The sequence below is a fragment of the Lytechinus pictus genome, chromosome 12, assembly GCF_037042905.1.
Source record: "Lytechinus pictus isolate F3 Inbred chromosome 12, Lp3.0, whole genome shotgun sequence".
Classification (NCBI taxonomy): domain Eukaryota; kingdom Metazoa; phylum Echinodermata; class Echinoidea; order Temnopleuroida; family Toxopneustidae; genus Lytechinus; species Lytechinus pictus.
The window spans coordinates 6,984,765-7,009,797 of NC_087256.1; the positions used below are offsets into that span (position 1 = coordinate 6,984,765).

At 36.3% G+C, this 25,033-nt stretch overlaps 1 protein-coding gene across 1 annotated transcript; it reads left to right on the forward strand.

Moving 5' to 3' along the window:
* The first annotated feature begins 2,667 nt into the window (after positions 1-2,667).
* LOC129273446 (dopamine receptor 2-like) lies at positions 2,668-10,771 on the forward strand. The gene is made up of 2 exons (XM_054910476.2): positions 2,668-10,103; positions 10,157-10,771. Exon 1 carries the CDS (start codon positions 4,262-4,264, stop codon positions 5,696-5,698), a length of 1,437 nt encoding a protein of 478 aa, XP_054766451.2. The 5' UTR covers positions 2,668-4,261; the 3' UTR covers positions 5,699-10,103; positions 10,157-10,771.
* Positions 10,772-25,033: the final 14,262 nt, after the last annotated feature.

Below are 25,033 nucleotides of genomic sequence, written 5' to 3' on the forward strand. Positions count from 1 at the left end.
GGTGAATAGGGAAGGGGGAAAAGAGATGAGAGGAGAGGGAGAATGATAAAGACCTCCCGATTAACCCTTTGATTTCGGCACGAGCCTGAAAATAAATGATTGGTGAAAAGAGGGAGATAAGAGGAGGAAGCGGGAGGGAGATAGAATCAAAGAGAGAGGGGGTAGAGATAGCGAAAGAAGATAAAAGATAGATAGAGAAAGAGAATACCGAAGACATATACCTATCAACTCACCTTCAAACGACCTTGTTACTTTGCATCTGTATTCTTTGATATTGACCGTCAGTCGAGTTGATGGTTGAAGCCGTGCGTGGTGACCGAGGAAGGAAGATGGGCAGTCAGTCCTCATGTGGCCAAGAGTTGATTGACCATTCCACCTCTAAAGTCCTAACATTTTACAATTCCCTCCGACTCCATTTTTAGAAATAAATCCTAGTAGATGAATCATTCGAGATTCAAGTTTCGAGACTTCTATTCCATTTCCATATCAACAAAATAAGCAAATACAATATATATCTTGATAATTATAGTTAATGCATAGCACAAAAATGTAATCTGGTAATATGCTTTAGAAAATCGTCCAAAATTTATAATAGGTGTTTGCTATTGGCCTCTAATATTTTGTTTGATATTGTCCTTATTGGTCGCTTAGAGTCCCCTCTTTCTTCCTCACCCATTATGCTCTTTCCTTCACTCTTACATCATCCCCCTTTACTTCTTAAAGAAGATTACGCTCCTTATTTCATTTGCTATCTACTATCTGAAAAAAACACATTTGATTCTCAAGGGGGGGAAATATTGGAAATCTTTCCATTTTTTTTCTTCAAATTGCGATGCTATGCATTATTTGTTTCGATGGGAAAATTTCCTCGACCATACCAGCTTCACTTGAGTATCGCCTTTTTTGAACGATTGGTACTCAAAACCGTCGATGATTTTAGAGACTATTTTGTTAGGTCATTCAGTACATATCATGTAAAATTATATGTATTGGTTTTTTTTTCGGTTGCGTCACAGTGCATTTGTTTCGTAAGGCTGCACCGACACCAACATGAACATGATGATGTTGTTTATTCAGAATGTTGCTTTTTCTTCGAATGTCATTGTTTTTTAATATATAGGGCAAGAACTTGTGTCGTAGATGACTCTCTTGACACCACTTGAAGCACGCTTTAATAGTTAATAAAATAGGAGGGGAATGATTTTTCGAAATCGAATCGGGTGTTTGTGCTCCACTTAAAACGCTGAACAAGGTCGGATCAAAACGCTGTGACGTCATTTTTTGGTTCTGTTCATTCAGAAACACCCTCCGCTCTTTGATTGGAATTGATGACATTTAAAAAGCAAATTACGTCAGTTTATTGAGATGGATTTGATACGTCATATTGAACAAGTATAAGTTGCATGCAGTAGAGTTTAAAAAGTATTAACTTAATATCAGGGGCGGATTCAGAATTTAATGCATTGTAAAGATGAATTAAATACTCGGGTTTTTTTGTATTGTCTTAAATTATGGGAAATGATAGTGGCTGTGTAAAATACTGCTACTTATTTTAAGCGGCACCCATGACAGAGTTTTTTTTTTTTTTTCGTGTGTGTGTGTGTCTTTGATAATGCATGTCGTTCCGTACTTCTGTCACCTTATTTTCATTTTTTGCTATCATCTCTTTTTTTTTCTTTAAAATATTTTTTCCTATTTATCACATTATACTTTCCCATTTTATATTATTGTGTATTTGTACATTTTGTACAATAAACGAATTTCCACATTTCATTAACTGTTACTTAGCCTTTTCTCATTTGCTTAATAGACATTATTTCTTCAACTCGCTCTACAAGCAATGTTTTTTAGTGGATCCCCTCATTTCCATACACGCTTAATACTATTTTATACAAGCTTTTATTATATAATTATGCTGAGGTAAAATTGATTTTGTACTCATACTTTGGTTTGTATCTGTATTTGATTTATATTTGTCATGGAAATGAAAATAAACTTCTTGAATCTTGAATCTTGAATCTCAAACTTCATATGATCAACACTCGTCTTAAATGTTTTGGCCTTGAAAAGAGTAATCGGAAATCTTTTATAACCACGAAATATTACAAAATAGGAACATGAAGAAAGTGAAGGAAAACATAACACATTTGGCTTCCTCAATTTGAACGCAAAGGATTGATTATCTTTAAGAATTGCAATCCTTCCATTACAGTTTCAGATTATCAAAGCACAATCCAAATAAAGACATTAGGATGAATTACAAATATCTGAGATTCATGAGGTTATGACCCAATATTGATATCAGAGCATGAATATACCTTATCTAAAGGGAAGTTATTTTGTATAAATACATTGCGCTAACTTTGGAACAGAGCACGTCTAGAGAAATACATATCCCATTAAAAAAATCTCCTATTGAATTCGAGAACTAATATGTATTTTCAATATTCGGAAAAAAATCTGCCTTAAATTGGTATAAATGACCAATCGACTGGTTGTAATCATCTTCATGACTGCATTATCATTGGTTTGAGCATTCACTTTATTTTTGTGTTTCTTATTATTTTCATTATCGTTGTTTCGCGCATTCTATTAATTTTCGTTTTGGTCATTGTTTTGCGTGTTCAATTTATTTTCTGCTTTTGTTCTTGTTTTCATCACAGAGTTGACATCGATATCTGGTTTTGAAAATTGATGAGCTTTTAACTGAGTAAGGAAGTCAACATGATTCTTTCACCATTTTGGAAAAGATGACCTATACATGGAGATGAGCAGGACTATCGAACTAGGAGTATATACAGCGTTACTAAATGATGGCTGTCATATTTTGTCAATTCATATTTGCAACGCAGTTTATCTTCCGACTGTTTACACTATATTTTGGATGTACGTAGTCCACAAATGTGAAATCGGATGCATATATACATAATCATATCAAGGGATATTGATGTAGCCTACTGAGGAGGAATACACACTAGCTCAATGATATTGGTTGATTTGGATAACGCATAATCAGAATCACTATCACCATCATCATCAATACAAACACCACAGCCATCACCACTAGTACTATTATACAGGATCATCTGCGTTATCATTATTACCATCAGCAGCATTGTTATCTCCATCAGCATCATCATCACCACCACAACAGTTACCACCACCACCATCATCATCACCATTACCACCACCACCATCGTCATCATCATCACCATCACCACCACCATCATAATCATCACCATCACCACTAAAGGCACCACCACCATCAAACTAATCATCACTATCGTCAATCATCATCATCATTATCATCATTATCATCATCATCATCACCACCACTGTAATTTTCACAAAAGCAGTACTATTTTGAATCGCTCTTCTCCATTGTGACTAGCGATTATTAATTTATTCGATCCGCCATCTGAACAACCTATTTCTCAATCACGCTGTTTGCAAGGAATGGAAAAGCCGCGCCAACGAACGAGTGAGCGTGCTCGCACCACGCATGCGCATTATTGCTTTGCACGGAAAACACGGTAATGGGGAAAGTGGTCGAAATAAAGAGGAGCATTTGAATGATTGGAGTTAAAGCTGGAAGGTGTGTGCCTGACTGTCTCGCGTCAAACAAACAATCAGACAAAAAAAATCTCAAGCCAATAGCCAGCAGATCATTAACCTTAGGGAAACACGTTTGGGAAATTATTCGCTTGAAGTGAGTTTCAGCATTATGGATATGGCTTGGAAGTAGATCCTGTTCGTGTTTTTAGGACATGGCTTTTTGCTGACGGTATCTCACAAGGCTGTCCGATCCTTCACGATTGATAGAATACCTCGTTCGTGAAGACAAAATGGAAAGCTGGTGAGTGATGAGCACAGCAGGATTTTTTACTCGCCGGAGGTACCTTGTCAACCTGAATTGTTGAAATGATTTCGCATGTTCAAGCATGTTACCTTTATAAACAATGACTTGCATACACATCGATCTTTCACAGCGGAACGAATTCGTCAGTTACGTTCTTTGAATCAGAGCAAACCATGCTTTTAGTAAACTTTTACAAGAACAAACAATTTGAATAACTTTTGTCACATCCAAGGGAAGTTTTTTCTTTGCAATAGATAAAAAAGGAGGATATCTGATCATTAATACTACTCAAGGAAGAGCAGAGTTAAAAAGGAGCATTTTTAATATTTTAAAAACCGCAGAGAAGTTCTACCACCCAAAAACATCTTTTACGACACCCATCTTGTCGCAACTTCCCTGCAAATGTTGCCAGGTGAGTTTATCGCGAGGCAATATGAAATGACCACCATCCATGGTTTAGTTACCATGGGGCGAGATGCAAACCAATCATTCCGTACTTCGATCTTAACGCAATCGGCAATGTCGCTTGCAGGAGTAGAAATGACCGGGGCGAACACCAAGGAGTTTGACTTTGCATCCGAAAACTCATCAAACAATGCATCAGAGTTTAATATGGGAGAATTCAGAGGTCCACTTGACGGCCAGAGTTTACCTAGGACTGTCATCGTGGGCTGCATCCTATGTTTCTGCTGCAGCCTTACGATATTCGGAAATATGCTTGTGATTGCTGCTGTTTACAGAGAGCGAAACCTTCGGACGGTAACGAATTATTTCATAGTTTCTCTCGCCTTTGCTGATTTGCTAGTCGGAAGCATCGTCGTGCCATTCGCCATCATTGACACCTTGACAGCCGGATACTGGTTCTTTAATGCAATTTGGTGTGACCTATGGCATGCGTTTGATGTTCTGGGTTGTACGGCATCTATTCTGAACCTTTGTATCATTTCTTTGGACCGCTACTGGGCTGTCACACATCCGATGAGCTACCCAACCCGAGTTACCAAAAAGATGGCAGGATTCCTCATTGTCCTGGTCTGGCTCGCTTCAGCTGCAATCTCATTCCCTTGCATTCTGGTCTGGCGTGCCGTGGAGCCTCCGCAACCCCCGCAGAAGTGCATTTTCCCGCAGAACCCTTGGTATCTAGTGATATCCTCATGTGTATCTTTCTACCTCCCTAGTTTAATCATGATGTTCACTTACTACAAGATCTACAGGGCAGCTGTAACCCAAATGCGCCACATCCGGTCAGGAACTAAGCTTGTATCCGCTAAAGCAGCTGATAAAACCCATATGAACGGTGCGGTGTCCCTACGTATACATCGAGGAGGAGGCGTTAAGACAACCGGAAGCCCTCTGAGTAACCAACATTCCAATAATAATTTACACAATGGACTACCGCCAGAAATGAGGCCCCTTAACGTGCGACGGGACACCAAAATCGCACTCACCCAAGCCGCTGGCCGTCGGCTTCTCTCTAGAATGAACAAAGAACACAAAGCTGCTAAGACTCTGGGTATAGTCGTCGGTGTCTTCATCCTCTGCTGGTTGCCTTTCTTCATCATCAATGTCATGGCGCCATTTTGTTTTGAGACCTGCATCTTAGCCCCGGACCTTGTGATACCCCTCGCTACATGGCTTGGTTTCATTAACAGTGCATTAAACCCCGCAATCTACGCGTTCACCAGCCGGAACTTCAAGAGAGCGTTTAAGCGAATCCTATGCCAATGTTGCTTGCAGCAGAAAAAGAGGCAGTACATCGAGGGCCATTCTGTTAAAGACAGCACCCGTTTCATGAGCATTGATTCAGTTTATTCCATGGGTGATATCGCTCTTCAGTAGAGCCACAACTAACCGAAGACTCTGCATTCAAAACCTGACAACAATTGTCATTCTATGAATGTTCCAAAGAAATCGTGTACTTGGTGAAAGGAGTGTTAATTTAAATCATGAAGAATATTGATTAGGTCTCATTATCTGTACTCGTTGCGTATTTACCCACCGATAATTGGCAGGGGTCTCTGTTGTGTGTCATGGCTGGCTTACAGACATTAGTGGTAAGGCTAAATAAACAACGGAATATTCAGAGAATTTCAATCTAGTCACGAGTAGAAAATTGTAAAATCAAGCTGTTCTAACAGGAGAATCGAAAAATCAATTTAAAGCGAGGGTGAAAAACTAGAGCCCATAATTGAAATTCATCACACTTTATCAATGACATTAAGGACCAAAACGTCACACATTCCCTCACAAAAATATGCCTTATCGGAGAAGAACTTGAGATGACCTTTTTCCTAATATCCATACCTTTTCATCAACCTTTATTTATTACATTTTTCTCTTTGGACGGTGATTGTAGTAATGAATTCCAAATATCATTTTCTTTTTGCTCCGTTTTATATAAAAACGTCGCCAGATTGTTACATTTTTGTTTTCGTAAATCGCAGTTATTAATCGTATAATTAATTTTGTTCGATAATTCATCTTTTAAAAAGAAATCAAACAGTTCATCCAAAGGTCCATTTGTATTTCTGAATATCCGAATATTGTTTGTGTAAGTTGGGAAACGAAACGACGCTTCAAGTTTAATATATCTGGCAATCCTCCATGCAGTTCCTATTATTGGTCTTTATCTGTATTTGTCATGTGCACACTTTTCCATAGCGGTAACATGTCATTTTCTTTTATAGATTGAAAAGAGTTAGTTCATTGGCTCAGACTAGAGCGTGCACCGTGTTCATATGTATCTACGTTAGATGTAAACATACTATTTCGCAAGATTAGACAAGTAATGGAGCCCATAATTTTTTCATTGTCTTACTTGAGTTATCCTTACATGCATTATGTATTACACACTGTTTCGTTTTTTACGATTTATTTTGGATCCTCAAATACACCTAAAGTCGTACTGACGTTACACTTATCTGTATAAGATGTGAACGTACTGCTTCATATGCCTTTATTTGCAATCAATTCCATGGATTGCATGGATTGTCAAACTTAAGTTGCCCTTACTTTGTCATTATTTGGAAGTACTGTTTCAATAGTTAAGAGTCATGGAGCCTCAGGTACACTGTACTTATCTATATAAGATATGAACGTATTTGCATTTTATGCTAAAGCAGTCTCACATGAGTTTCCCTTTTTTTTTTAGATTTTTAAGTTCAGTTTTAATAGCTGTGATTTATCAAGAAGCATCAATTAGATTTACTGTCACAACTCACCATTATCTGGGTTAGATGTGGACTTACTGCTTCCCGTGCGTCTAATGGACCCATTTTATATATTTTTTAGTAAAAAAATGGTTATCATTCAAGCAAATACCACTCTCGTTGGTAACTGATTGCAGTTAATGCCAATTTAGTAAGGCAATGTTTTTTTATTGAAAAATACCTGAATACCCCCCCTCCCCCTTTAACACACATAATACTTTTAACCCTCCCAGCCCTCCTAGGAATATGTGAGTTTGATTAAATACTACCGTAACTTCGATTTATCTTCTTCACAATTATGATGAATGTTGCATTAAAAAGCTAGGAAACATTTCAGCTTGCTCCAGAAGAACACACACACTCACTTCGCAAAACAAAAACCCTCTTTGAACTTTGTTTCGTATCAAATGCCGTTGCAAAGTGTCCTTATTATTACATTGTGAATGAGACCTAACTTCTAGACAAGTCGATTAGTACGATATTTTTTGTTATGAGAAATTCGCAATTGCCGAATTTTGAAAATCCACCGCCCCCTCTCCTAGAAGAATCTCATTAATGTATTGTACGTAAGGAGACTGTAGCACCATTTAACATATTACCTTGTTAATGATTGACTGATTGCGATCAAGACGACAGCTATGGTCAATCTACCTGAGTATCGTTTCGTTTATGCAAGTAATCAGGAAGATGAATTTATTTGATTGTGTAACTCAATTTAGAGAAACAAATTCTGCAATAAACGTCTTTGAAATCTTTATTACAATATTTAAAAACTCCTTTCCTTAATTACCTTAAAAACTACACGTTTATCAACTCATTCGTATCCATAGGCTCCTATTGTTCGTAGCCTATAATCTGTTAGTGTATGTGTTAGTAACATACACTGACTCCCCATCTGCAAGTTTATGTTTGAATATTAAAACACCGTTTGAAGTTAATAGTTGCTTTGGCCGTTTGGTTATGCAATATTTAATTGTACCCACATAATAGCACACAATTCATTAAATATGCAAGCTTAAGGCCCCTTGACACAATGCATTACGATTGGTCGCATGGCTCAAGCTTACGCTTGACTGCATTGGTAATTATGTGCAATCGATCGTAGAAATGAAATGTGCGATCAAATACTCAGCACTGTGCTACAGGGTACTGGATGTATTGCAAACATAACGGTGTCTTAGACGTGGTTTCAATTACTTAACGTACATAATATAGCACGGGTATGCTGTATAAGGGCCTATGCTTTATTAAATTATCTTCACTAATCAGTTGCTAATTAATGGCAAAGGGTATTCTCATTACTTTACCGGTTATCTTGGGTAATTAACATCACAAGTGCTTTCTTTAATAGGGATATGGGTCTCTCTCTCTCTCACACAATGATCACATGTAAATCTGCTTTTTCTTGATCTCTCCCTCTATCTCTCTGTCACTCTCTCTTCCTTCCTCTTTCTTTCTATCTTTTCTATCTACTTATTTATATCTGGCTCTCTCACACCATTCTCGCTCTCTCGATGATCATGATGATATCTGTCTTTTGATCACTTCAATTTCGTGTCAGTGTTAGGTCCCAAAATCGATCGTAAATTATGAAATTGAAATCTGAAAACGATTGTAAATAGGATTATTATGTCTATGTCTATCTTTCCCTAGTTTTTTTTTCTCTCTCCCCTCTTTCGCTCTGATATTATAAAGCAATTCCCGAATTTGAGTTATAGATACAGTGTGAAGTTATCAAGACTCTTGCAAGAGTAACCCTTATGATTTTAAAGATGTATGTCACAATCCTGGCTCTTGAGGTAGAACTGGCGAATTTTTCATGTTTTCCCCCTTTTCGGCCAGAAATGTTGTTATTCATCAGGGAAACAATAAATTACGCACTTTGGGTTATCATTATGAAATAAGCCTGTATACTAAACGCTTACTCTGAATAGTAGAGTACATGGAAGGTGGGATGAGAACTGAAATAATTGCCATTAAATGAAAAATCGTTGAAAATCATACCGCTTGAGTAGAAAGACGTCACCCTGTACGCGAGATTTCCTGTCTATAAGAACATCGTTTTCAGTCATCGATATCTTATGAAAAATTCATGCCATAATGAAGAATTGATACCTTAAAACGGGGATTTAAAGGTAGATTGTAGTGGCTGGGGACTGGGAAGTCGTGAATGACGTGTGGTTGGGATAAAACTCAACTTGAAGGGGGAAAACAGAAACTCAATTCACAAATGAGAACTGGACGCTTGCCAAAGTTTTATAACAGGATTTCCACGCAGATGATTGTGAGGATGCTGAGAAGGGAAGATCTAGTTTTCTGTCTAAATCCCTGCCGCAGGGTTTTGGAGGCAATCGTAGGTTATTCTATTTTTACTGTTTTATAAGAATATGTAATTTGTACTTGAAAGTAGCTACCGGAAACACCAAGGGCGCCGATTTAGGTAATACCCATTTACGCCACCTACTTTGTCCCCCTCCCACACTCCTTTCGCATGTTCTTTTTTGAGAAACTACGGATGTGATTCTTCCCCATTCTACGTATTCTGAACACTACACATTACATAAAAAACTTGGAATTTAATATTCCATCCTTCCACATATGTGACCAGCCACCTCAAATCCAACAATAAATCGCCGAAAGTGAATTTTGAGATTTTTATTGAATTTGAACAAGCATACCCTAAGCTTTAATACAATATATGATTTGTCAAACTTAATCAATTATAACTCACTCAAATGCTTGATTGAATGCAGAGAAAACAACACGAGAGCTTCAGAAAATGAAGTTCAGGTCCACTCAAGCATGAGATGTTGCACACTTTGCAATTTCAATAAAACTTCCAAGCAGTCCACAAAAACTTGTGTCAAACAAACTCTTGTATCTTGTTTTCTATTCAACTTTACAACTCGACAGTTTAACAGTATAACAATTGCAGAAGTACTTCCTCCTCCCTCAGACAAGCTTGAATTTTGGCTTTTTGAAGACCAATTTACTATTTTGGCTATTAGCAGAGAACTTTCCATGGCGACTTATTGGTGGTTTTGGGGTGGTTGGTCACATATGTTCCATGAGTTCAGTATACATGTAGGTCTCTATTGCTCATGCACTGAATATGGTTTACACTGGTGACAGTTATTGGTTCTAGGAATATATTGATTTGGCAAAATGAACATGCGACGAGAGTGTCTGTCTCCTAAAATTGATTTTGTTTTACATTGATTTTACTTCAATCATATCGGTCAAAAAGCTAACCCACTTTCTTGCGAACTGTGTCCTAGAACTATCGGATGAGATAGAGTCCATCTTTCATCGCGTCCTCTTGTTCGAGTTTCGATTCATGGCAAAGTGGCGTGACAACCAGTTTTTTAAATTACATGTATCTCCATTTTGATGTTTGAATCTGGCTTTTTAGTTAATTGATCACGTGTTATTTTAGCATGCATGAATGATGATGTACTATATATGTCTGCAATCTGGTATTGTGCTATTTTTACATATCATGTATGTATGTTTCTTAGATTTTGACAGCTTTGTATCTATTTCTTTAAATGGATTTAATGAGGTGTAAAGATTGAAATTGTATAAAGGCTAGAATTATCTTATTTTTGCATTGTTGAATGTACATAAAAATATACAGCACAATTGTTGCTAAGAATTGTTATGAACATTGCTATCATCTATGAATAAATCTATTCACTACGATAAAAAGTATTGATCATCTGATTCGTACTTTCATCAGTTCGTAATATCATGTAGGTCATACCGGTATGAGGATGACGATTAAAGTATATGAGCTGGTGCGAGTAAAGGATGATGATGATCATGATGATGCTCACGACGAAGACGATGAAGATGATGATATTGATGAAGATGATTGTTGATGGTGGTGATGATGAGTATGATGATGATGATGATGGTTGTGATTAGGATGTTGGTGATAATAATAATGATGTTGAGGACGATGATGATCATCATCACCGATATCATCGCGGATTAAGATAAGGACTTTTATATGGGGTGTAAAATTTCACAATTATATACACACATACACACACCCTCATCACGCACCCCCCCCCCCGCACACACACACACACATATAGAGTGCGTATCAAAAAAAAGTTTACATTTTGAAAAAAACTCTGGGAATTGATGTTTTATACTTATTGTTATGTATCTGTTAGGTGCTCTCTACATGCTCTAGGTAACACAAGCTTGAGAAGTGAGGCTTTTGGTCATTATCAACAATTTATCTATAATCTTTACTTTATTTGATTTCAAAATTTATATCGTTTCATAGAGATTTAATTACTATGCTTGTAAGAACCAATGTTTTCTTCATCATCCTCCAGCTTACGTTATCTGTTTCATGAATATTCATATTCATTGTGACATAAATTATGCGCATTACCATTGCGCTTTGCGCTTTCACCACATAGCAACCAATGTTTTCATTTTGTAATTTGTGACACTTCCTTTAAGAACAAGATAGAATACGGTAGGCATCCTGACCATAATAGTCTGTAATTACAGGTATGTCATCTTCATTTATATAATTATTATTTCAATCGAACTAATTATTTGTTATTTATCAATTAATTTATTTATTCATTCATTCATCTTTCTAATGAGATTATGGAATATATTTAACTTAATGATAATTCAATGATAATTCATTGATGTGCAAGACAAACTTGGATGTTGTATCTCCTTATATTTTTTCAGACGCTTCTGACGAAGTCTTATCAAAGACGAAAGCTAAAGCTAAAATGGTGTCCTGCGTCATCTTTTGAGTTGGCCTCATCACAATATATATATATATATATACATATATATATAAATATATATATATATATATATATATATATATATGTGTGTGTGTGTAAAGTTATACATGTACAACAGCTTTGGCAACTCTTTTTATTTAAATATTGTAAAGAAATGGATGAAGAGAACAATGGTAGGCGTAGCTTAAATCAAGGTTCCCCCGAGCTATCTACCCTTTGGCGGCTTGTCATTGTTCGAAACCCACCTTCACCCGACAAAGGAAATTATAATTGGTATAGTGTCGAAAATTTGTCTATCTGACGGTCAGTCGGATCGGGGTCGCCCTAGCCACTAACCCGTCTCTGTGGTCTAGTGGTTAAGGCACCGGCGTTCAAAGCTGGGGGCCCGGGTTCGATTCCCGGCAGAGACATTTTTTCGGCGTCACCAATTTTTCCAAAAGGGTAGATAGCTCTGGGGAACCTTGATTTAAGCTACGCCTACCATTGTTCTCTTCATCCATTCCTTTACAATATATATATATATATATATATATATATATATATATATATATATATATATATATATATATATATATATATACGTATATATACATACATATATACGTGTATATATATATATACATATATACGTGTATATATATATATATATACATATATATATATATATTTATATATATATAAACTGAAACAGAACAGCATAATGATTAATTACAACCATTCATCATTCTCATGATAGATGCCAGTTCACATTATCATTCAGTAATTTGGCTTTCAAACAAGCGAATATGAGTTGCATTCTCTCGGTTCATTTTCCACTTTAGGTTACAAGAAATTTTAAGAGCGACGCGTATAAGAGAGTCTTCTATATTTGGACTACGTTGCCTCCTGACATTTATTTCTATACGTACGTAAATAATTCCTTGCAAATCTATTTTGTTTGGATTTCCCACTAACTCGAGTAATGAACAATACAAATCTTGTGTTTCTACCTGCGAAAGAAATTGTCTATTTTTATACGTATGTATACACGGAGGCCGTCAGTACGTTTGCTCCTATTTCGTTAAGGAGCAAAAAAATGTATATATATATATTTTATCAAGTAATTTTTAATTCATACTCTACTCAAAATTTAAAACAATAGGCATACTAAATACAAACCATTGCCCAGTCTGATTTCATTTTTTTCTTATTTGTTCATGGCAAATTCGATATTTTCGAATTTTTAGTAATTGCCCAGATGCCACATTATTCATTGAGTTTAATTCAGAAATTTTGCCTTTCTACTGAATCTGAAATCTATTTCATTGCAATTTAGAAATTGATTGACAATTTGCATCTATCATTTACTCTGATGAGCACCTCTTTGTGGGACCTGATAGGGCACTGGATAGCACACCATGTTAGTTTAGCGCCCGTGTCGCTGGATCGCGAGACTCCCATTCTACCCGCTGATCAATCGCGCCTATTGAATCCATCGTAAATTCGTAAATTATATCTAAAAAGTTTGTTGCATCACTACCAGACAAACGCTCCGGCGCGTCGCGGCGTCACGACATTCAATTAGACAATTTGAGTAGCCTATTTACATTTGACTGAAAATCAATGGCATTCTACTAAAAAATTTCAAAACGATTTCTGGGGAGAGGTGCAAGTCAAAGGAAAACATTGGATTTCACTATCGTATATGATATCAGTTCCTAAAAGAGTGACAAGGATTCGAATAAATCTGAATAAATTTTTAATTTCGCGTGTGGTTTTTCAATACCCCTCGCAATAAAAACTGCGCTGTTGTTCCCACGGTGGTCATTTTCCTGAGATTATGAGCTCGATTTTTAGCACCACCAAACAGAACACAGTACATGTATTGAAAATGCAAGTGGAGAGCTGAGAGGACTTTGTCGAAAACTGGTGAACCGGGACAAGCAGATCGTCCTAATAATAAATAAAGATGCTTTAATAGGAGGAAATTATAATGTGTAAACAAATTTTCGGCATTACTCCCATGTGTTTAAGATATGTGATCTGCAATATAAGTCAGATAAAATTGGAACCAGTGGGATTCGAAGAGGATCGAGGGTATTTGAATTCCAGTCCATCGTGATTTAGCCGTGAACCAGAATAGCCTGGTGGTTAAGTCGCTGCCCGGAAAGCAGTAGATGGCATGTTCGAATCCCACTGGTTACAATTTTTCTGACTTATGATTTTCATTACAGATCGAGCATGCGATCTTAAACACATAGGAGCAATGCCGAAAATTTGTTTACAGATCGTCCTAAGTTTCGGAGCTGACGACAAATTGCAAATATGTCGTTTGTCCAGATTCCGGGATAAAACTGCTGTTTTCATTCACCAATTTTCGACAAAGACTTCTTGACATAGCGAGGATGAAGACTGCTCAGCTCTGCACTGTTGATAAATTACTTTATTAAATATACATGTATCGCCACAGTAATCATGAGAAGAAATTTGTAATCTCATTAATATTTTCCCATCATGCAACGTAACGGAAGCTCGCGCTCTGTCGTCAACGATGAATACTACCACCGGAAAGGGTTAATGAGAAACGACACGTCGGGAATATATTGCTCATTTTTTAAATCCAGTTTTAGAATGGGGGGGGGGGGTAAGTTGTTCTTTGGGTGAAAGGCCAAACGAAAGTGATCCGATCGATGAGTTGGATGATGAAGCAGATGTTTTCCTACTCGATCTCTTCTGTTCTATACGTGTTGTTATTCCTTGCGGCGTAACCAAAGTCTACCTCAAACCCACAGGGCATGGGGTTAAAATGCGCCGAGGATTTCGCCTCCGTAGGGACTCGCGGCTGTGCGGTTGGTGCATGGTGTGCAAAAATCGTTTGTATTTTTGTCATATGAAACCTCAATTGTATCATTTAAAGTGAGCTCTGCTCTGCTTTGGCGATGCAGCCTTATATCTCAAAATGTTAATGTGTATAGGAAAGTGCAAAACACTGCTACTGTTTTGCAACTGGATTATGTTCACCCTTGAGAGCCCTTTCATGCTTGGGTTATATTGACTACACCTACAACATCGTAATTTGTCGCTTCTCTGGTATAGGTATAACTAAAGAAGTTCAAGTAGACTACTATACTATCTGATATATAGTCTATTAATGTTACATGTCCAACAGGCTAATTTGATCTAGCTTCCACATTTAGAGTACACCCCCTTAATAATCGTACTGGGACAGGGCTTCATGTCTTGTTGTTGCTGTACATAGCTTTTATAATGAATAAATCACCGGAAATTATACTGTTCACAATGGAACTGTTATTGTTACGTTGGTTTTTCAGTAAAACAATATGTTCATGTCGAGTGCATGATGTTTATCCATAAATTCAATTCAATACCAGCGCACTTTATTTAACACAACTACAAATTTTTCAAACCTTACAAACATTTTACATGTACCATGTGGCCTTATTTTGTTTAATTAAACGATTTGCAATCATTAACATTTGAGGGTGAGAAAACTATGAATAAATAGAGCATCTCATTACCAGTTTGACGCAATGTTTTCCCCGTGTTGATATTTAAAAAAAGCACTATCGTGAAAAAAAAAAGAGTTAGCATATCCTTACAACGCAGAAAGAACACGGAGTGAGATCAAATTATGCACCAGCTGTTGAATTAGGAAATATCTGTATGACTTAGCGCCAGAATTCATTAATTGATCGACATTCTCGGAACCTCCCTGTAGGCCCGTATACTTCGTGATCGTTATATGTATATGTTTCTATAATGATCTTTTCTTCTTCTTCATATTCTTCTTCTTTGTTCTCTCTTTTTTCTTTGTTTTTTCTCTCCCTTTATTTTTCATCTTTATCTTCTTGATAGGATAAGGTACAGTTTACTTCCTATGCGTGTGTGGGGTTATCAGTGACGCTAGAGAGGACGTGAGTGTGTGTGTGAGCAGATGTGTGTGCTTGTAAGCTTGTTTTGCGTTTTGTTCTTTTTTTGATAATTAGCAATTCACAGTTTTTACAGAATATAATGTAGATCTTCTTTAAAGGATAGATGTCTCATCTATTACCAGGACAAGGCATGTTAACCGGCTTTAATACTGCAGTATACGAATTGTGAAGAAAATCTGTAACTTGGGTTACACTAGTTATTACAAGAAATCGTCAGGTTTCCTTGCATGCTGTACACCAATTTCCGAGGAAAAAAGGCATGAAGAATGCATTTCAAAGGAGTAAACAGCGAAATGACAGTTTTCAATTTCCAGTGTTTACAAGCCGTCATCATAGTGATGCCTGAGAAACGAGTGAAACTAGAGAAAGGGAGAAATGGAGAAATGGGTATGAAAAGAAATCGGTTGAAAGGAAGACCGATTAGAGAAATAGCACTTCAATTTGGGGGATTCTTTGGAGATATGAGAGGTAAATAGAAACGGTGGTAATGGTAAGAGAGCGATACAAGGCGATGTCCCCTGGTGGCTTGGGTCGGAAGCAGTACTGGGAAATTAGAATAATTGCTATAGGTTGTCATTCGGTGAGACGGAAGCAGTAAGGTCTCCACGACCAATGTCAAGGAGAAGACAGGATAACTTGAAAGACTCTTAAACTCGAATCCACTGAAAGCGTTAAAAACTCAATCGAATAGACATTAATATTCAACGCATAACAAGAAAATCGTACTCCACAAGTTTTCCCCTATTTAATGTCTACTTGTCATTTGTTTAAAAAAATCGGTATCTATCTGTCCCCCTTTCTTCCCTTCCCTCTATCTTTTTATCACGTAATTAGCTTATCTTTATTTCCCCCTCTCTCTATCTATCTCTCCCTGTCTTTCTTCTCGTTTTCTTTATATATCAGCTGATGGTATCTCTCTCTCGCCCTTTCTCTCTCTCTCTTGTCATATAAATATGGTCTGTTTATCAAATCACTGAATTGGGCTGTTTTTTTTTTCATTATATCCAGTCTTTCTATTTCCTCTCTGACCTTATATTTCCTTGAGATCTCTGTTAGAGCAACAATTTGTACATTGACTTCGGAATTCTGTGATTCCCATATGTTTGTATATAGAGAGCATGTACGGTTCCGGATTCAAAGTTTCAGGTTTCAGTATAAGCAACAGTAAACTATGACTGGCCGTTCATGTCATAAGCCGTCATTCATTCAGTCAGTCGAGTAAGTGAATGGATGACGGCTTATGGCACGAACGGCCCATCATAATATATAAAGTGTTTCATTATCATGACGATCATTATATTTCATTATGATTGTTCCCATGCACAGCTGCGGAAGCGTACAAAGTATAAACGCCATTTAACAAATTATACAACCCTGTTTACCTTACAGTTTGAACAAGTGTATATAATCTTAAACAACCAATTTTATTTTCAATGCTTAGTTCTCAATAAATTAAGCATGGTTGCGTTGCTTAAAATATTGAACAACTACTGTAAGGCTTATAATTATAGCAAACAGCGTTTCACGAAATTTTAAGCAGCATTTTTACTGTGTATAAGTCAGTACAATAACCAGAAGGCAATAATTATCAATTATTTACTTAAAAAATGCATACCCATTACCAGCGGTTATAATATAGCATTCATAATCAAGGGCCTTTTAAAAGATTACAGTTGTGATCGTTCACTTTGGACGGATTGAAAACAATATTTGTCCTCATTTCTGGGGTGTATTTTAGTATTTGAAATGTCAAATTATTCTTTGAACAGGTTCATGACGTAAGTTTTTACGATAGATAGGTCTGAATAATGTATTTTCCTTTGCTTGATATTAATTCAAAAGATTATGTTGTCTGTTTGTTAAATCATTTAAACCTTTTCATAATCTGTGTTATTGAGATTTTTCTTTGCTTAACATTCCGGTGGATTTTAGTGGATTTTTATTTATTCCTATTCTTGTCAGGAAGAAAATGATGAACCTTCCAAAAACGTAAACAATTCATATTATATCATTTTCACTGATCCAAATTGACAACCTTATTATAAAGAAAATATGTGGATGCTTTTATGACAATGACAAAAAATTCTTTCACGTAACCTGTGTTATTTATTTTAAAGTATGGAACAGTGATAATTTCATCTTTAATTAATGAAAGATAAAAGGAAAGTTAATGAAAGAAAGAATGATGATGAAGGAAAGATAAAAAGGCGGATGATTGAAAGATAAAGCACACATCATTCAGATGAGATATTAAAGGAGAATAAATGGCGTCTTTTAATCTGTACAAATAAGGCGTACAGCGTTTCAATGTCGCCTAATTTATCTGAAAAGATTGAGTAGGCAAGAGATGTCGGTGACACATCTCGCACTTATCTTACCTAAACCGTGAAGCAAGGCGACCTATTAAACTGTTGAACCTCCTGGGTTTTTTTATAAAACAATCCAACGTCACCATTTGCTTTTCTACCATGACGCCAAAATCGCCAGTTAGAAAGAAGAACGAGGACAAACTAGCAAAATAGAGAATGTATTTTGTTGAAAAAACAAACATAAGAAATCCCAAATATACAGTTTAGGGTTCGATTCTTCATCTTCCAAAAGCCATCACGTATTCCGCCCAATCAAGTTTTCTAGAAAAAAGTGGAATTATAATTTTTTCAAAAGTCTGCTAACATTATAATAAAGTTGCACTTAAATTTTTGTAAATATTTTCTGCTGCCTTTAATAAAGACGGAATTCCCGCCTAAAGGCTGTCAAAATTTCAGTGACACAACATTTGCTCCATTCTTAATATCTTAGATGGTTAGAGCTAAGATTGTAAAGAGTTTTTGGTAGAACAATGTAAAGATAAAGATGAGGGTTTTAGTTTTGGAGGTTAGGTTTTATGTTGGGCTTAACATGTATATTTTCCATCGGAAGAATTGTCGCTGGAGCCGACAAATTGTCATGAAACCGAAATTTCATCGTCGTCATCAATTGCGGCCTTTAATTATTACAACAGGTGACTGACTTTCACATTAAGGTAATGATTGCCTTTTTCAATTTCTTCCGATTTCTCAATCATTCTTTTCCATTTTTTTTCTTCTCTCGACGAACATTTTCCATGAATAACTGTTCTCCTTTAGCCTACCTTTTCCGATATTCTCATCCAGAGCATGTCGTTTGCTTTTAACCCACCAGCTCGTCCTGAGTCCCTTTTACTTCACCTCATCTTCTACAAAAACCAAGGTTTTCCAGGAGCTGTGTTTTGTCTCGTGCCTTTTGAATTCATCTGCTTCCCGTTACCACCACATTTTCTCAGAATCTTTTTAGAAACTTTCGTCTCCCCCCTCTCTCTCTTTACACAGCAAGCAACGTGACTTTCGCAATACAAAAGCATGGATTTTTCTATTCCTAATAAATTCATTTTATCGAATGAAATCTAAATATCGATGGTCTCTATTATTTCTAGTATATATATATATATATATATATATATATATATATATATATTTAAATGCCCAGTATGTTTTAATTGCTTACTAGGTGTACCATCTTTTAAGACTTTAAACATAAAGCTAACGAGCCCATCTTGACAATGAACATACTATTTTAGTTGATAAGGTATTTAAGAGGACAGCGATGCAATATCTGTTTATTGTACGGATTTCTAATGCATTAAAATCGTTGTGTCGTGGGTCATTATTGGGATAGGTTTTTTTTCTAATTCTGTTGTGCAAGTCTGAACAATAAGTGATGATTTGATAGTATTCCTTTGTCAAATACGTAAACCTTAAAGTGTTTTATTATTCTGTGATGCTCGTTCATGTTTATGACATCAAAGACCAGGAATTCAAAAAGATAAAGAGTGGGTTGTTGAAGGTGATTTTTTGGTTGTAACAAAGGCAGATCACGAGTAATCTACAATTCCATATGCCTTAAATAATCAAAGAGTGTAAATCATTACATTTGCAATGAAGATTTTAAAGGATGATACCACTGATTTGATTAATAACTTGAGTGATTTGCGCTGGTGACGCACCCTCTTATTTACGCTCAGTATTAATGGACCACACGATAAATCTATACCTGATAATCCCACCTTGAAGCAAATATTTGTTTGCTCTGGATTGCCAAGTGGTGTCCTGGACACGGTATGTACCATGGCCACTGGTAATAATTGTTTAATAAATTAGTAGATACCTGCCAAGGTCGAGAAGCAGCTGCTGCAAAGCTTCATAACAGTGATTGAGATCGTATTTAGATGTTATGGATGATTTCACACGGATCGGAACAAACAGTTTAAAAATAATAAAATTTACAATTTCTTTAAATATCCATTCTTGTTGTGTATAAGAAATGAAATTGAAGTAAGAAATACTGCATCTATCCAGCGATTTGCAATCATTGGCATTTGAGGGTGAGAAAACTATGAATAAATAGAAGAGCATCTCATTACCAGTTTGACGCAACGTTTTGCCCGTGATGATGTAAAAAAAAACACCACCATTGCAATGTCTGGGTGATGCTTTCATAGTTTACTCGAACAAAGGTGCATTTGAACTTTGACGTAACTTTGCCACGTGACAATAACCCTTGTCGTCATGGTAACTTTGCATGTTAACTACCATGGTGACATGGGTCATTAAATCAGAGCCAAGGATTTTTTTTGTATGACCAGTTAAATGAAAGAATTCCATAATTATCTCATGCATTCATAAATCAGTTTAATTATTAAAAAACAAAATTACATAAACAACATTTTTTCCCAAAATGTTATTTTTTATTTGAAAGAAAAGTTTCATATATTAAAACGTATTTATGCATATCTAATGTTTTTTAAAACAATAGTGTATTATTTGGTATCACGTTGTTGAAAGCAGAAAAATATTTAACCAATCAATAATATTAAAGTAACCGAATTAGCAAGTTATTTAGGCCTGTTTGTATTTTGTTGAGTATGTTGTCACGCGCGGTCAAGGAATGACGTAATACTCATGTCACATACCTGTTCCCTGATTATATCTTTTTCATTTACCATTAATTGCCTTGATCACGTTAATTATCAATATAAGGGACGAGGGACCTACTATATAATTTCATAGGTCAAGACTGGTTTATTGAATTTATGATATTCTCAGCTACCATTTATCCCTTCAGCAAGCCAGCATCTGCACTTTTTATGATCTATAACTAGCTGATGTATACGGGCTGGTGAGTGACACAAATTAAATGCTAAAATTGGGGCAACAAATTGACTTACGCTACCTTTATCCCATCCTTTGCATGTGCCCCGCGGTGAAATATGCGTACAGATGAGGAAATACCAAAATGGCATGGCCTCGAACAATGCAATAACTGGGGCGTGAGCTTTTACTGGTTTTAAAGGATGTTTTACGGTAGTATTCTTCGTTAAGTTTACTGTTGTTGGTCTTCTTATATTTTTTTTGGGGGGATGGGGGGTTAAAAATGCAATTAAAGAAAAAATAATGAGTTACAACAATTTGGCTCTCTGTCTTTCTTACGTATGGATCTGTTCTCCTCCGGGGTGGTTGTTTAAGAACAACAAATACATTAGAATAATCAGTTAGTTTAAGAGAGAAGACGTATTGTCCAGTTTGTTGGGTGTGGTCTTGAAATAATTTGTCTTACTATTAGTCATTACATGGAGAGCTGTTCTCCCTTGGAGTTGTCCACCGGAAATTATCCTCCCAAGGAGTTGTCCTCCGGGGAATTATCCTCCCGATGATTTGTCCTCCGGGGACTTGTCCCCAAGGGCAGCTGTCTTGCAAGGTGTACTCGGGTGAGTTGTCCTTCGGGGAACATGCCCTCTGGGGGGAGTTTTCACCGGGGTAGCTGTCCTCCGGGGAACTCGTCCAAGGAGGGGAGGGGTGGTCCTCCGGGTGAGATGTCCTGCGGGTGGGTTGTCAGGTTGGAGCTTTCCACGGGGGAGTTGTCCTCCGGGGGAGATGTCTTGATACGTCTGATCGACAGTGAAATCGAAAATAGATTTTATAGAAAGAAAAGAGATAAGGGAAATAAGAGAAACTATGATACTTTTCAGCTTTCATTCCGTTCTTATGTTTTGCTTATTATGTAACAAAATTGTGCATAAAATTCAGAAATGTATTTCTTTCGAAAGATGTCCTTTGATCGATAATAATGATATCACAGCTAACTATACATAAAACCTCGCGTAGTTTCGGTACTCTCAAAATTGCATTCATCTTTGTCATTGAAATGAAATTTTATTTAAATTACCAATTCTGACAACATGAACAAGGTATATTTACATGAAAATACAAAAATACATTATATATCATGCATTAACATCAAGATGTATATCATACATCAATATATATTTATGTATACGTGAACGCAAAGACGCAAACACGGAATTTGTTTACATAAACACTTGGGAAATGATGAGCATGATTGAAGCCAAAAATAAGGCTTGTAGAATTTTGTCGACACCTCAGTAATCAAGTAGTGATTAATCTTGCTTTAATTGCAAATTCATCTATACATGAAGAATCAAACAAACTAAAAAAAAATAAACAAACGGGGATATAGTTTATAGGAGTTAAGAAGAAGGGAGAATAAGATGGGTAAACGAAAATGCAGCAATTCTTCCGGTATCGCCTATATAAATGACATTTAACAAAGCCAATTTCCTAATTTCTCACCATTACACGTAAGCACGAAACTTTTAACTGATGTAGTTTTAATTCACTGTTTCTCTTAACGTTTACCCTTCTAGCAGTATGGCGCCCCGTAACGTAATGGGGTTATGCATTTCACGTCCCGCTGGCTGCGTTATTCCATCCCTGCTAGAATGTTTTTACAGTGAATTAGACCTGACATAGCCCCCGGGGTACGCAATGAAACCCTCTTGCCCTTCAGCGCCAAAATAAAACATTCTCATTAATCTTGCATTCGATTTCATGTCCCTTTAATGAGATTCGATTGCTCTATTTATGCTAAATAGTCAGCTAGATGTCTTGAAATTCCTCTTTTCCTTCATTATTATGCCACCTTGAGAGGTTAAGATGAATGGAATTGAATTAAGTTTCAATCGCAGTTACATTTACCTTCTAATTTGATAAAATTGTTGAATGAATAACTGCGCGAATTCATAAAAATATGTTTCTTTCTCTCTCTTTACTTGTGTCCCTCAATCATTTTAATATTGGGAACAATATAAACAGACAATACAAATAAGGAGGTAATTCAAACTTGTAACTAACACGTTAAACATATTCACGAAATAATTATTTAATATCAGGGACATTGAACGATATATCGTGGTTTTCGGTCAATAGTATAACAAAATGTATTCCCTGGAATTACCATAAAAATAACCGTAAATGTTTTCTCCGCAAAAAAAAATAAAAAAATTACATCAAACGAAGGAATGAAAGAACATGAAGAATAAATGAACAAAGGTAGACATGATGGAAAAAAGTCACAAAGACATGAAGACAGACAGAAAACTGAAAAACGAGGAAAAGGAAAAACGATAGAAAGAAAGCAAAAAAACATGTCGATCCCACATGAAATTTAGGCGAGACAGTTTGGACTCAGCTTTCAATATTCTTTGTTGTGTGTGCTGGAGAAACTTTTCAATTCAAGAAGCGGTAAGCGTAACGACATCACCTGAAACAAAGCAATATTTATCGATCACGGATATTACAAACAATCGGGATGACAGTTTTGATTAAAAAATAATTGTACCGAGGTCGCAAAATCGTGTACCTGCGGTGATTGCCGAAAGGCTGTTTTGTTTTCTTTATATGAATTATGTATACAGGGCCGATAGATGAAAGAAAATGAAAGACCTTGTTTTCCTTTTTGCTGTTCTCATATCTTGCTTTCTTTTGACTTCAGTTGAATTTGTCATATTGCTTTCCCTTGTCCCCATTTGTGATATTGCTTTTTCATATTATTTCATTCTTCAATTTTTCTTAGTGTCATTATTATAAGCGAAAACATCTACTCAATATCGATTTCATGAATTGTCATCACCATTATCATAAGCATCATCATTACTAATTCTTCTTTCTGTTCATGCTTAATGGTCGCAATGGTATTTTCACGATATGAGGCAGAATGATGTAAACTTATTTCCTTCCTTTTTTGCAATATTTAATATCAACACAATCTCGGTGGCCATTATGACTGTCATATTTTCAATATACCTTTGGTCATCGTCATTTGTATATTAACATACTCATCATCAATTATATCACCTTCTTCACCATCAACACCACGACCAATGTAATCGTCACCGTCACCATTATCAACATCACATCACCATCAACATCTTCATTGCATCATTAATCATCGCCATCATCATAATCGTCTTTATTTCACGATCTGAAGTAGATGTAAACCTATTTTTATTATATTTTTATGCATTTTACAACATTGACTATCATTACAATATCAGTGGCCATCATCATTACCACATTCTTCAATATGATTTTGACATCGTCGTAATCTTGATTAACATCGTGGTCATCTTCACAATCTTTTTCAGCATAACCATGATCATTGTCACCATCACCATCGGGAGTAAATTATCACCCTCTTTGCTTGCTCATTATACTCGTCATTATTATCACATCATCATCACCATCATCATCATCATTACCAACATCAATCCATTGCACCATCAGTCATCGTCATCATAGTTATCGTCTTTATTGGGGTAATTTTACAATCTAAGGTAGATATAAAGCTATTGTTTTCTTTAATGATACATGTATATGGAATGCTGACGCCATCTTATACCCCTTTCACAAACCCAATTATGCGGATCATATCCGCATAATTTGGTTGTAAAATCGGAGCGGGACCAGAGTTATCCGCATTATTTCGATGCTGCAATTATCCGCATAATAGCAGCATCGGGACCAGATTTTGGCTTTGTGAACGCATTTCCAAAGTAATGCAGATAATTGCCATGGTGCGGTCACAAAAGGTCACCCTTTTCTAACACAACCCCATCGGAGGGGGTGTGTGCAGTTGCCATGACAATTATCCGCCTTTTTCAGGTCGGGCGCTCGTAAAAACATAGTGCGGATTATTTTCGGAGTTTGTGAATGCAAATTTTATTGAATTATCCGCATTACTCTTAGGCGGATAATTGGAGGATGAGTTTGTGAAAGGGGTTGTCCTGGTCATTCTCTTTCATCGTCTTTGTCATCATAATCTTTCTTTTCATCATGTCCGTCAGCACCACTATAATAATCATCATCATCATCAAAT